This window comes from Zootoca vivipara, chromosome 4 (assembly GCF_963506605.1).
Source record: "Zootoca vivipara chromosome 4, rZooViv1.1, whole genome shotgun sequence".
Classification (NCBI taxonomy): Eukaryota; Metazoa; Chordata; class Lepidosauria; order Squamata; family Lacertidae; genus Zootoca; species Zootoca vivipara.
The window spans coordinates 40113000-40126237 of NC_083279.1; the positions used below are offsets into that span (position 1 = coordinate 40113000).

General features: G+C 44.5%; 1 protein-coding gene across 1 annotated transcript in view; it reads left to right on the plus strand.

Annotated features, from left to right (window-relative positions):
- The first annotated feature begins 411 nt into the window (after positions 1-411).
- Positions 412-13238, plus strand: part of PTCHD1 (patched domain containing 1) — a 48822-nt gene continuing 35995 nt past the window's right edge. Inside the window, exon 1 of the mRNA XM_035114412.2 lies at positions 412-2680. Within this exon, the coding sequence (XP_034970303.1) occupies positions 2252-2680 (429 nt within the window). The 5' untranslated portion in view covers positions 412-2251. The remainder of the gene's footprint in view (positions 2681-13238) is intronic.

Here is a 13238-nt window from a genome sequence, read left to right on the forward strand (position 1 = left end):
CCTAGATGGGACTGGGAATGTGAATCTGAATTCCTGGAGCACTGCTGTCAGTCAGTGCAGACAGCACTAATAAGCGAGATGGACCAATGGCCTTGCTTGGTCTATAAGGCAACTCCCTATGCTCCTGTGGGGAGAACTGGCTTTCATTGTAACTCGACGACCTTTTCTCCACATCCTTTCCCGGGAGAGCTGCCCTTTCGCCACCGCTTCTCGCCCCCTCCCTGTTTTTAGGGCATTTCCACTCATCCCAGTGACCCCACGGTTCCTTTTCCCAGGCGGGATTCCAGTGTTGCTCCTTCCGCCCACCTACCCAGGCGCGCGCCCGCGCAGGCGCTCCTCGACCGCGGCTGTCCCCACGAACCCGCCCGCCTCGTCGCGCCCCCTTCGAAGGAGAGCGGGAGTCTGAGACAAGCTCCGGGCAAAGGGTTAAGGGCACCGGCTTCGCGGTGGCTTCACGTTCTTAATGGGCATGTGCGCAGCATTCGCACATGCCCATTTAGGCTGGAGACTGGGCAGTTTCTGCTCTCGCACAGAGAAGAGCGTCGAAGCAGCAAAGCGCGGAGAGAGAGAGAGACGGAGAGATCGAGGCAGGCAGAGTCAGCGAGAGGGAAAAGGAGCCAGAGAGAGGAGAGCGGGGACGCCAGCGAAGAGGGAGCTGGAGGAATTGCCCAGACGTCTCTGGCTCCTGGCACCGAGAACCAGCGGATCCCTTCGCTATGCGCTGACAAAGAGAGAAGAGGCGGCAGCTTGACACCAATGAAATACACAAAACTGTATCTCTGCGCTGATCCGGGTCGCGAAGCCATGAGGGAGCCGTTCGCCCCGGCGGGGAGCAACCCTCTCCCGAGCGCGCTTCTTCGGGGACTCCTTCAGAGGTGAGCCGGGAAACTTTGCCATGCGCCACGTCGGTCCCAGCTCCGCGCCCGGCTCCCCTCGTTCCCTGGGCGATCCCCTGAGGCGGGTGGGCAGCTCTTTCGCTCGGACCCCACAAGCCGGCGGCGCCGACATGGATCTGACCTGAAGTAGCCTCGGGTCCCCAACAAAGCAAAACAAAAACCAAGTGCGGGATCCAGTCCTCGGAGCAGAAAACCCCGAGGCAGGCACGAAGAAGGGAGGGAGCCACCCACCTCCCTCTATGTGTTAAGATGAGGAGGAGGATTCGTCCCTGGTGATTCGCAGTCGGCTTCCAGCTAAGTTACCTATAAAGGTTATTTTAAATTAGTATTATTTAAAGAAAACCCTCCCCGGGAGGCTGTTTCCTGTATTGGTTGTGTTTCAAGCACCCCTCGGATCCTTGAGTCGCGTGAGAAAGCCGGCGGAGAAGGGGGCGAGGAAGCGCTGCTTTGCCTAGCCGCCTGCTCAGAGCCACCTGGGCATTGGCTAGTCATTTGTTAAAGCTCAACAACTGTCATGAAAAAGCCGCGGAGGAAACTGCCCCTGAACTCGCTCGCAAGTGGCGGCAGCAGCAGCAGCAGCGTGTGCTTTGAAACGGCGAGTTTCTCCCCCTGGGGCTTTTGGACTGAGGAAGAGGCGAGTCTCTTTCCTGTCATCGTTTAGAGACGCGGGTGGGGGAGGAAACCCATTCATTCAGTTCTGCAGGTGTGTAATCAGCCGGAGCCCCACGATCTCCTGTGGATCTACAACCGAGCAGCAGCAGCAACAACAACAAATCCCAGCACACCTCCCAAAGGATCAGGTGTCCAGGCTTCTGCGTGCGAAATTTATTATTATTATTAATATATATCTCCCTCCCCCATCCCTGCCCCCCACCATCTCCCTTCAAGCCGGGGAGCGGGAGCTCCACTGAGATTAGTCAGCAAGTGTGTCAAACCCCCATTTCGATCTACACACACACACACACCCCTCTCCTGGACCAACAAACAAAAACACCCCCTCTAAAAAAAAGAGGCACCCACCCACTTGGCTGGCAGAAAGCGCAACCACCCTCAAAAGAAACAAAGAGGTGTTGCCACCCATCCGATCTGGGTCTCCTTCCTTTATCCCCACTTCTGGGTGTTGCTTCCTCGGCGCCGTTGCCCTTTTCCCTGGAGAGTCTTTGTTGCTGTTTAAAGTCAGACAATGAGGCGCCGGGAAACTCCCCTCGGCAGCCTCCTAGACGGAGGCAAGCGGCTCTAGCGCCCGCCGTGCGCAGAGAGGCTGGCGGGGAGCGAGAGGCAGAGTTGCCTGCCTGGCCGGCCCCTTTCCGCCCGGAGGGGCAGCTGCCGCCGCCGCCGCCTGCCTGGGCTCCCCGATGGTTTTGTCTGGGCTCTGGCAGAGCCTCCGATCCCGTCGCGCGCGCCTCGCCCTCCTGCGCTGCTTCTGCACTAGGATGTTGCGGCAGGTCTTGCACAGGGGGCTGAGAACGTCTTTCGCCAGACTCGGCCACTTCATCGCCAGCCACCCGGTCTTCTTCGCCTCCGCGCCCGTGCTCATCTCCATCTTGCTGGGCGCCAGCTTCAGCAGGTACCAGATCGAAGAGAGTGTCGAGCACCTGCTGGCGCCCAAGCACAGCTTGGCCAAGATCGAGAGGAACCTGGTCAACAGCCTCTTCCCCGTCAATCGGTCCAAGCACCGGCTCTACTCCGACCTGCATACCCCGGGCAGGTACGGAAGGGTCATCATCACCTCCTTCGTGAAGGCGAACATGCTGGACCAACACCACACCGAGCTGATCTTAAAGGTAATGCCCGAGAGTGTGTGTGTGTGTAGTGGAGGGGAGAGAGGCAGAGATGAATCGCCCCTCTCTCCTGCACCCCCACTGCTTAAATCGTGGTAGATTTGCTTCTAAATGTGAACAGATGTGTCTGCATCATATACAGTATTTATCTACGCGGCTGTGTCTCTCTGGGTAACTGTTCCTTGCCCTGAGAATGCAGCTGCCAAGTCACAGCCCTGCAACAGTTGGGTTGACTCCTGGTTGCAGAACAGAGTAGAGATTTCCTCTCATCTTGGGAGGTGGTAAGGAGGAGGAGGAGGAGGAGGGGGTGGGTGGGTGGGTGTGGAAGATTTTGTGAATGAAGGAATGACACTTTAAAAACATTCTGCCTGTATTATACACAGATTGTCCCCCCCACCTCCCCCCCCTTGTTTCTATTGTGCAAGTTGAGTCAATAGCAGTTAGTTTTGCTGATCTGCAGTTCAACCTAAACTTCAAAATTGATTTAAGGGGATTTGTAAAAGTACCCATTGTGGGCTGCTCTGGACTTAATTCCTATAGAACAGTTTTTATTTTTATTTTTAAAAAACCAGCCTTAGTATTATAACAGCTCTTGCAAGTTTGGCAAAACCAGGTGTTGTTTTGTTTGAAATCTATTTCTTTTATGGCGTTCCACATGCTATTTTGACACACAGTTTCAAAATCAAAGGAATGGGTATATTGTTTGAATGGCGTCACTCTATAGATGTTTGCTATGTAGTATAATGCATGGTATTTCATTAGGTTTTACCTTCCTGGGTACATGTATAAGCGGTCCCGCCTATTTCAGTAGTCAGTCATAATTTGCCAGAAATAATTTCCATGTCTGTATTACAATATATACTCCAATAATTTTGAGCACAGGTTTAGAATAAAAATGCGAGAAAAAGCTGCAGGTGAGTGGAAAGAAGAACAATATGATGAAGAGGAGGAAAACAAATTTCTGAAACATGGAGAATTGTTTTAGAGGTGTGGCTATGACTAGCCCCGTACACGCTTTTCAGCATTAAACAACTGCACTGCATGTTTCCATTGCCTCTTTTGGGAATTGCCAGACAGTGATTTTCTGGAAACAGAAAAAAAAATGTTGACAGGTCTTCAGAAGACACTGCAAAGTAATCTTAAATGTTTTGACCTTTAGAGTCTCTCTCCTCAACTGAGAAAATGCATATTCATAGAGAGTCTTGCAAGTTCTACCAAACCATATGCTAAGCATTCCATGAGAGAATAGAATCAGTAATGCTAGCATTTATCTCACATTTAATTATTTGTATTTGAATATTGATATACTGGCCCAGAAATATCAAAAAGGTGATGTAGTTGGTGTCTTCCCATAGAAAAATTTCTGGCAAATAAGGAAACCATAGGGATGTCAATCCCTATTCCTTTATTCTCCCTGAGATACATTCTGTTATAAGTAGGCATAATATTAGCATAGATTTTATCCTGGTTTGCTAGCTCTAGAAACAAGACACGAATTACTCTGAATCTTTTCCAAAACCTTTTTATGCACAACATTATGTATCAGTGCAACTTAAAACTGATAGTTATGTCAGAAAGATTGATAATTATATCAGTGTTCTGTTGAACCTAATTTATAATCAGACTTTGGCCACTGAATGTTTATTGTTCATTTAATGAGATGATGGTAAACCACACACCACAGTCGCTTTTGACACCATGGACTTTTGCAGTTAGCTAGAAGTCATTAGGCATGCCAAATGTTCTCTGTTATTGAATAGTTGCCATCTATACATTGTGCAATGACCTCTGTCTTAACTGCTTCTCTTTGGGACTGGTGCCATGTTCAGGTGAATGTGTGGTTAAGCCCTTGAAGGATTCTGGGAAGTTGGGTTTAAGCAATGAGAGACAGGACATGCAATTCTCGACATGTTGTGGTCATGTGGCGTTGAATTGTTGAGCAGCAAAAGGAGGTAAGAGGTAGAGGATTATAGGAATTTAAGTTGTAATCCTAAACCCACTTTCTAGGGAGTAAGCCCCATTGGCTACAGTGGGATTTGCTTTAAAGCAAATGTGCATGGGGTCGCACTGCACGTCATCTGGTTCCCATAATGTTCTACCTTGTAGCTAAATTCAGAATCGTAGAATTGGAAGGGACTCTGAGGGGCATCTAGTCCAGCCCCCTGCAATGCAGGAATCTCAACACGCAGTCTCCCATCCAGTTTTAAACCATGCTGGACCCTGCTTAGCTTTCCAAATGTTTTGGCAGTTTTATTAGATGTTTCATTGACTACCTAATAGGCAAAAGTATGACGGGGAGCTAATGGCTGTAAGATTATTGAACATATTGTTTTGTCTTTATTCAATCTATGTCTTCTGCCTGTCTAGAAATGTTCTGTCCCCCTATTTTCCTTTCTCTTTTTTTCTCTGAAAGATGGCCATGGCACTACTGGTGCAACCCATCAATCAAAATTATTATTCCGCCATCTTAGGGAAGATCTCATGTCTGGAAAAGTCATCCCCACTTCTATAAGCAATACTGTATGAGGAAGGGCCAGGGTGGAGCAACTGCCTCTCATGCAGAAGATGCCAGGTTCAATCTCCAGATAGGGTCAATACTGATCTACGTGGACCTGGGATCTAACTTAGTATAAGGCAGCTTCTTATGTTTGCTCCTAAGTACTAGATGGAGAAATAGTAATGTTTTGATACAAAGCAGTTGTGTCTATCAATATGAGAATCCATGAGTTGAGAGGCTGTTGATTGTTTGATTTGAGCACTGTTTCCTGTGGGTGGCTAATGGTCTTGGGACATAAGGGCAGGGCTATTTTTGCAATAATGAGTCACCCTTAGAAGAGAAAGGGGGGGGAACCATGGAGATCAAACCAAGATCAGTGAGATTATATCATGGAGGGGAGGGCTATCAAAGGCTACCAGCCATGACAGCTCTGCCCTGCCGCTACACTTGAAGGCAGCAATGCTTCTGAATAGTAGTTGCTGGAAGCCACAGGAGAAGGGAGAGGGCTCTTGTGCTCAAATCCTGTTTGCTGGCTTCCCACAGGCATGTGGTCAGCCACTGTGAGAACAGGATGCTGGACTAGATGGGCTATTGGCCTAATCCAGCAGGCTCTTCCTATGTTCTTATCAGCAACTGAAGGCTCTCCTAGCTTAAGATGGACCTCAGATGTTAGTGTTACATCTGCAGCTCATTCTCCACTGACAAGTAAATTTTTAGCACGCCACACTCTCTGAATTGCTTGCTCATATTAGCAACTCTGGAATGAAGATGCTCTTTATATCTCAGACCCAGTTTGGACACTGCTGATTTCTGCCTTTCTTTTTAACAAGGATTTATAAACAAACTCCTCATTCACTGCTAAAAGATAAAATGAGTGAGGGGAAAGGATTGCAGTGTGTTTATTTTTTCACTTTGGTTAACCATGTCTGTTTTAAAATTTCAGTATAACCATAGAGCCAAGCTCCAGACTGCCACTTGCAAGTATATTTGGGCTGCTGTTAACAGCTACTGCTTTGCAACTAGTTTCTCTTTTTTGACAGGCAAAATGATGAGGAAAGACCACCAGTGTTCTTTCCCAAATCTAGCAGGTTTTCCCTCGTTCCTGACAAAGTCATCTACTAACTGAGAGGGGATTTTAAATGAGAAAACACAATCCTGTGTATGTCCTGCCATGTTCAGTGGAGTTTAATTTCTTAGTAAGTTTGTTTAGGATTGCAGTTTAAGCTGATACTGTCTAAACATTAAAAAAAAAGAAACTCACTGGACTTGGGTACAGTAATTTCCCAATGGCACTAGACATTTGTCAAATATTTAGTAGCACTGAAAGCTGATAAAATGAAAACTGGAAAGCAAGACCTGTATGTTTCTACTCATTCACAAGTCCCATTGAGTTCAGTGAAACTTATTCCTAGATAAGTATGTATATAATTGCAGCCTAAAATGTTTGTTTTATTTCAGGGTGCCTAGAAAATTAGTGCCTTTATCATAGCCTAAATAGATATTCTGGATAATGACAAAAACAACAACAGTGAAGTTATCTAAGGGGGCCAAAAGAGGCACATTAAACCTAAGCTGTATACCAGTGTTTCTCATTGACATGTCACAATCCTGAAAATACTTAGCAAAGCTGCTATAGTCTATCTAGAGCAGGGCTAGGGAACCCAGGAGTCCGGACCCTCCAGATGTTGTTGAACTGCAATTTGCATCATCACTGAATATTGGTCATGCTGGCTGCGGCTGCTGCATTTGTTAGGCCCCAACCTTTGATGCAGATAAACAAGACACATATTAACCAGTCCTTTTCTGCTGGGACAGGTGGCTATTGTATCATTTAGTCTTCTGAGAGTCTAGTGGGAGTATCTGTTTAGGATTAGGGTGATTTCTTGCTTGACTGGCGGCTAGTGCAATTCATGAAGGGCAAGGAGCCAAGATTGAAGTCTACATATGGGAAGATAATTTCTTGCATGTAGGTTTATAATGTAAAAGATGGTGAAGCCACGCTTTGCCACTACATGAATTTCTCCCAATAAGCGTTTGAAGCGTTTGGTATTTGACATTTGAAAATAGCCTGAAGCACACAAAAAGCAGGGAAATTATTCTTGCACAAAATCCCTACCTGAATATGGCCCATTAGCTTGCCAGATCTTATAGTGGCATCTCTCCTACAATCTAGCTTGGAAGGCAAATCACAGGGCCTATATATCCACCTCAAAGAGCTAGGGCTGATATTGAAAGGTTGTGAAGAACAAACTATTAAATGTGGTCTTTTCTTCTGACAATTAAAAGCTTCCCTTACACCCACTATTACCACACATTTCCTTTGACTTCTTTATTTTCAAAAGCATCTTTGTTGAGGTTTCCCCACATTTAAATTATCTTCTTTTAAACCAACTAATCTATAAATCAGCTAAAATATTTTAAACAGTAAGTAACAGATTAATACTTTAAAATAGCTTCTAAATGCATACATTTCAACAGGATGCTACAAAACTGGTTTTGAGCTTGATTGGCTATAATAGTACTATATTCTAGCTTTTCATGAAAAACACATTCACCTTTCAAAATTGGGAGGCAAACCATTATGCTTTTTTGGTTCAGGACCCATTACGAAGTTCTTCTTCTTCTTCTTCTTCTTATTATTATTATTATTATTATTATTATTATTATTATTTGGTTCCACTTCAGTTCAGTACAGGATTATATGGCAAACTGACCTAGCAAGTTCCATTCCAGTTCTAGTTCAGTTTGGGTGAGAAATTTTTAAATATTCACATTATAACACTGATTTGAATTTTAAAGCAATTCATATAATTGTGCTACTGCATCCTAATCTTAATGTAAGATGGCTAAACATACCAGAAAGAAATGCCTACAGTACGTACAGAAAGCTGTAATGTAAAGAGGGGAGGGAGAGAGAGGACCGGGGTTGATCTGGGGTTATATTATTCGATTACAAAACTTTTTTTTTAAAAAAAATGCACACATACTATTCATCTCCATTCAACAAACTTTCTCCCTAGTACCTCAGATGTACTTTAGGGTGGTCACATATACATTGCCAAAAAGAGGCCACAGATCTCCATATGACAATTTATATGTAGCAATGCAAAATTGGAAATCTACAATACACCCACCATAGTAGAGGAGGGCTGTGACCGGGTGACCTGCTCTCTTATTTAGGCATCACACCAAACCAGAATGGCTTATCTGCTTTAATGTTCTATTTTGCTCAGTGCTCTCATCTCCTGGTGCAAGAGCCTCCCTACATGTATATAAATAATTGTTGTCAATTCAGACATGAAGCCAAATAAAGGGAAGGGCTGCAGATCAGTGGCAGACCATCTGCTTTGCATTCAGAATGCCTCAGGTTTAATCTTTGGCATCTCCAGGAATGTTACTTCTCTGAAACCCAGGTGAGCTGTTGCCAATCAGCATAGACTCGAACTAGATGGACAAGCAGTATGGGTGGTACCAGGCGGGGGCAGCGAGGCACACGCCCCCACAAGAAAAGAGCTTGCCACCCCATTGCCCTCCATTGCTGGACTCTGATTAGCATCTACTGTTATTTTTCTTTCAGAGACGCTAACATGTGTGGCATAACTTGACTGCCATGAAATATACTTTGCCCCATCTGTGCCCCCCTCCCTCCAAATAAACTTTTTTTCTGGTGCCATCACTGGCCAGCAGTATAATATAGCCTGCTATATTCCTATGTTTCAGGAAGCTTCATTATAGTTTAGTAACTGCAGTTATGTCCCAGCTGAAAAGCCGGTTTGCAACTGAACAGCTACCATGATGACAGAAATCGTTCAATGCTTCGCATACACATATCACCCACAGGCTCGCCCTGGTTTACACACATGACTTTTCAGTAAATTGTGCCCAGGTTCTAATGGGCAGCAACAACTTTGATCGGCCCTCACACATCAAATCTGGCCTTCTTTGAAAAAAGGTTGGGCACCCCTGCCTTATACCATGCTAAAAAATTTAAAAAATCAATGTTGATGGAATCCTTTCAGTATCCTGTCTCTTATGAGCTGGCTTTGCAACTCCCAGTGTTGTCTCAAAATTAACCCTTGACATTCTGAAATCATGTATCATTCCCTAGAAATCACACTAGAGTTAGAAATCATGAGAATGGAATAGCTTCTTGGCCTTTTGCCTAAGATCAAGTGTAGAAAATCTTGAGACTGAACAGGTTGCACTGAGGTTTGGGGAAGGGTATCATCAATATGATGATGACCAATCTCTTTTTCTTCTTTTCAGCAGAACCAAGTCAGGTGGCAAGGCCCTAAATGGGTGCCTGGTGCCACTGACAGATCAGGCAATGGACTACAGGGGACTGGGTTCACTGAAGATCATTCGAGGCGAGACAGAGATATTGAGGGTGAGAGCCCTAATTTATATTGGGAGTTAGTGAATACTTTGTTCTGAATTTGAATTACACACCTTCCTGAAGGATCAGGTGTGAAACATAATGTTTCTGCTCCTGTCAAGCTTTGTCTTGAAATCAAGAATGCTAGAAAATTATTTTTTGTTTCAATGAAAAATCTGATTCCCCAAGCTAAGGCATTAAGTGCAATATCATCGTGGAATTAGCCATAAACATCTCAGAACTGCATGACAAAGAACACAGTTAATGCAAAGCATCTTTTTTGTAAGAAAGAATTATATATGGGCCACTGATTTCATTAAAACAGCTTTTGGTGAGAAAAGAGATCTTATCTCATGGCATTTTTACTATGGAAGTATGGGCAACATTTTTGTATAACTGTAGTCCATATTTAAGTACTAGATGGACAGTTGAATATAGCCTGTCCTTGAAGTAGAAGTAAGATATGCAGTAAAGGTTTCCTTTTTTTCTCTTTGCTGTAAAATGGAGCACCATTAACAAAGGGATAAGTTTCTGACTCACCCAGACGGCTGTGTCAACCCACCCTTGCAGTCTTATACTGTAAATGTGTTTAGGATAGTGATGCTTCTTTCACACTCAATTGACATAAATAAATTGCATTCCACTGCATATGAGCATCATGTAGTGATTGGCCTATACTGCATGCCGATACTGCACCGATAGTACAGTCATACCTCAGGTTGTGAATGCTGTGGGTTGCATGTTTTCAAGTTGCGCTCCATGCTGAACCCAAAAGTACCAGAATGGGTTACTTCTGGGTTTCAGCGCTCGCACATGCGCAGAAGTGCAAAATGATGTCACGGGCGTGCGCAGGGTTGCAAATGCTGCGGGTTGCAAATGTGCCTCCACACGGATCACATTCGCAACCCGAGGTATGACTGTATGTAGAACACCATAGGCTCCAGCTCCTAGGGGCCAAAGCACTTTCGCTCGCACCCTCCCTCAGTGTTCAGAGGATGTTCAACTCCATCCGCTGGCTTCTCACAACGTAATACACATGATGTCAGGACGTCACGTCGGGGCCCCATTATCTTCTCTAGAAGTTGGCTCCTCTGTAGAACATGCAGATTTGGAGTATTATTCTATCTAGCTCAGTATTGTCTTCTAGCTGGCAATATTCACCAGCCTTTCTTGGAGATGGCAGGGATTCTGTTATCATTACATATTCAATTTATTAGCCACATTATGCAGGACAAGCTCTAGGCTAGTTACAACTAACTTTAAAACATACATAAATGTTAAAGCTAGCAACCATACGTAAACACAGCAATTTAAAGTGGAGGTTGATTCATCAGAGTAAATGGATCTACCCAGTCCTGCATGCCTATATTTAGAATTTTTAAAAACTGTATTGTTTTACCACTTTGGTGTTTGCTACCCTGGGCTCCTTTAGGAGGAAAGGTGGGATAGAAATTTAATAAGCTCACCATGCCAGGCAATTGTATATATGCTTGAAGGAATGTCCAAAATATGGTAATACACATAAGAGTACTGAGAATCCCATATGAATGTTGTGGATTGCCAAAAACAGGTACCGTATATTCTGGCGTATAAGACGACTGGGCGTATAAGACGACCCCCAACTTTTCCAGTTAAAATATAGAGTTTGGGATATACTCGCTGTATAAGAAATACGACCCAGCATATAAGACAACCCCCGACTTTTGAGAAGATTTTCCTGGGTTATACGCAGGAATATACAGTATATGTTTTTACAGTTCTCAGCTGAATGGCAACAATTATATTTAGAGGGTGGTCAACACTTACCTGTGTATCTGCAAGGTTTCAGGCATTCAACAAAGTCATCTGTGTTTGTCAGTATTTGCGTGTAAATGTTAACTTTCATCTGATTTTGAATATTCACAACATGTTGTATATCCATCACTAATTCTGGCAGTGAACTTGAGTGCCTGAGTGCCTATTAAGTTGGAAATGAAACAGGCCCAACCAAAACAAAATACTAGGGACTCTCTAAGTGTGATGGTATTTGAGTTTGCAATTTAAAAGAAAAGGTGTTCCTTAAAAATATAAAAAGCCTGGCAAGGCCCTGTGACCCTCTAAGGAGTGTTGAGGTGACAGATTTGGGAGTGGAGAAACTGGATGGGGGGAGAACAGGGAATTGCCTTGCTTAACCCCCTAACCACTGATAATAAGGGGTGCATGCTGTGACTTCTTTATATGTATAAATAAATCACCATCCTTTCTCTGTAGTAAGCAGAGATGTTTCAAGAAGAATTAAGAAAGCCTTTTTCCCTTTCCCAGTCTCAAAATTACCATTTCTCTATACAGCTATAAATGCTGAGATTCCCAGGCTGGCAGACTGCCCCAAATCCGAGTCCTCTAGCATGATATAGCACAGCAGGGGATTGCCTCAGAGAGGTAGGATGGAATAAAGGGTCCTTTTCTTCCTCTTTTCCCCCTCCACCTGGAACTGGAAACACATCCAAACCTACACAAACTACAAGCACAATTTGCAGAGACCTGAATTCCAAAGGGTAGGGATATGCTGCAGTTTTTATTGCTGGTCCCTGTTGTACGTAATAAGATTTGTGCTAAGTCACTATTAGCATCATCAGTGTTTCCACCCCCCCTCCCTTGGGCTCCACTGTTCCAGCTCCCTCACAGAAAGTAGCTAAACAACCCCCCTTTAATACGTTCTCTGTACTTTGCCAGCCACCAGTGAGGCTCCTGAAAGCCAGGAGGAAGTCGCTAGCCTAAGTGACCCCCTTGAACTCGGGTGCTGACGAACTCGCTAGGGCAGAATCCCCAAAATAGATTTTGTTTTGGAAACAGCCTCTTAAGATTTGTCTTCTGAGATGCCTGCCACTGACATTTGCAACATTTCTCCCCCATCAAAGCTCAGAGGAGATAATTTTTCTCTTTAATGAGAGACCCTGAGGTTCTCCTGCAACAACTGTTGTATAATGACATGGCTCCAGGGGTGTGTGGCTTCGTAAAGAAAAAGGCCTCCTTGCCAAAAGAGTTTTTAACCCTACCTACGTGCAGCACCCTCCCTTGTTCTTCTAACCACAGGTTGCTCTTTGTCCTTGGCCTCAAAGTCAATCTGTAAACAACAGAGGACAGAATTTATAGTTCCGCGGTAGTGTCACAAGTGTCGGGCTGTCATATCGGCAACGTTTCTCTATTTTTGTCAGATTACTCACTCTGCTGGAACAAAATATATCCATCATGCTAATTTTATATGGTGAGCTATTTATTGCCACATGTCTAGTGACACAGCATAACTTAGTGTAACAATGTACCATATTTCCCCACAAAATACCACGTACAATGTTCTGAAAACAGAAGCAAAAGGAAAAAAACAAAGTGAAATGTTTTTGAAGCGTTTGAGGATAGACACACACTGCAGGGTTGAGGATGGGCAGGCTGTTGCATGAAGCACAGAAAATATCTACTTCACTACTGCCCCGTTTGGGATTAGTTTTATATAAACCAAGTAATCCCAATGTCCTTAATTCCAGATGAAGGCTAATTTTGGAATGCCTACCAAGATGACATTTATTATCAATTGCAAACTCAATTCCTGTGGTGATGTGTCGGTTCCAGGTTGTTGGTTTTTTTGGGGGGGTGGCTTTCCGTGGGCCCCTCCCCTCTGCATTGCAATTATCTGGTTGCTTTTCCTCTGCTTG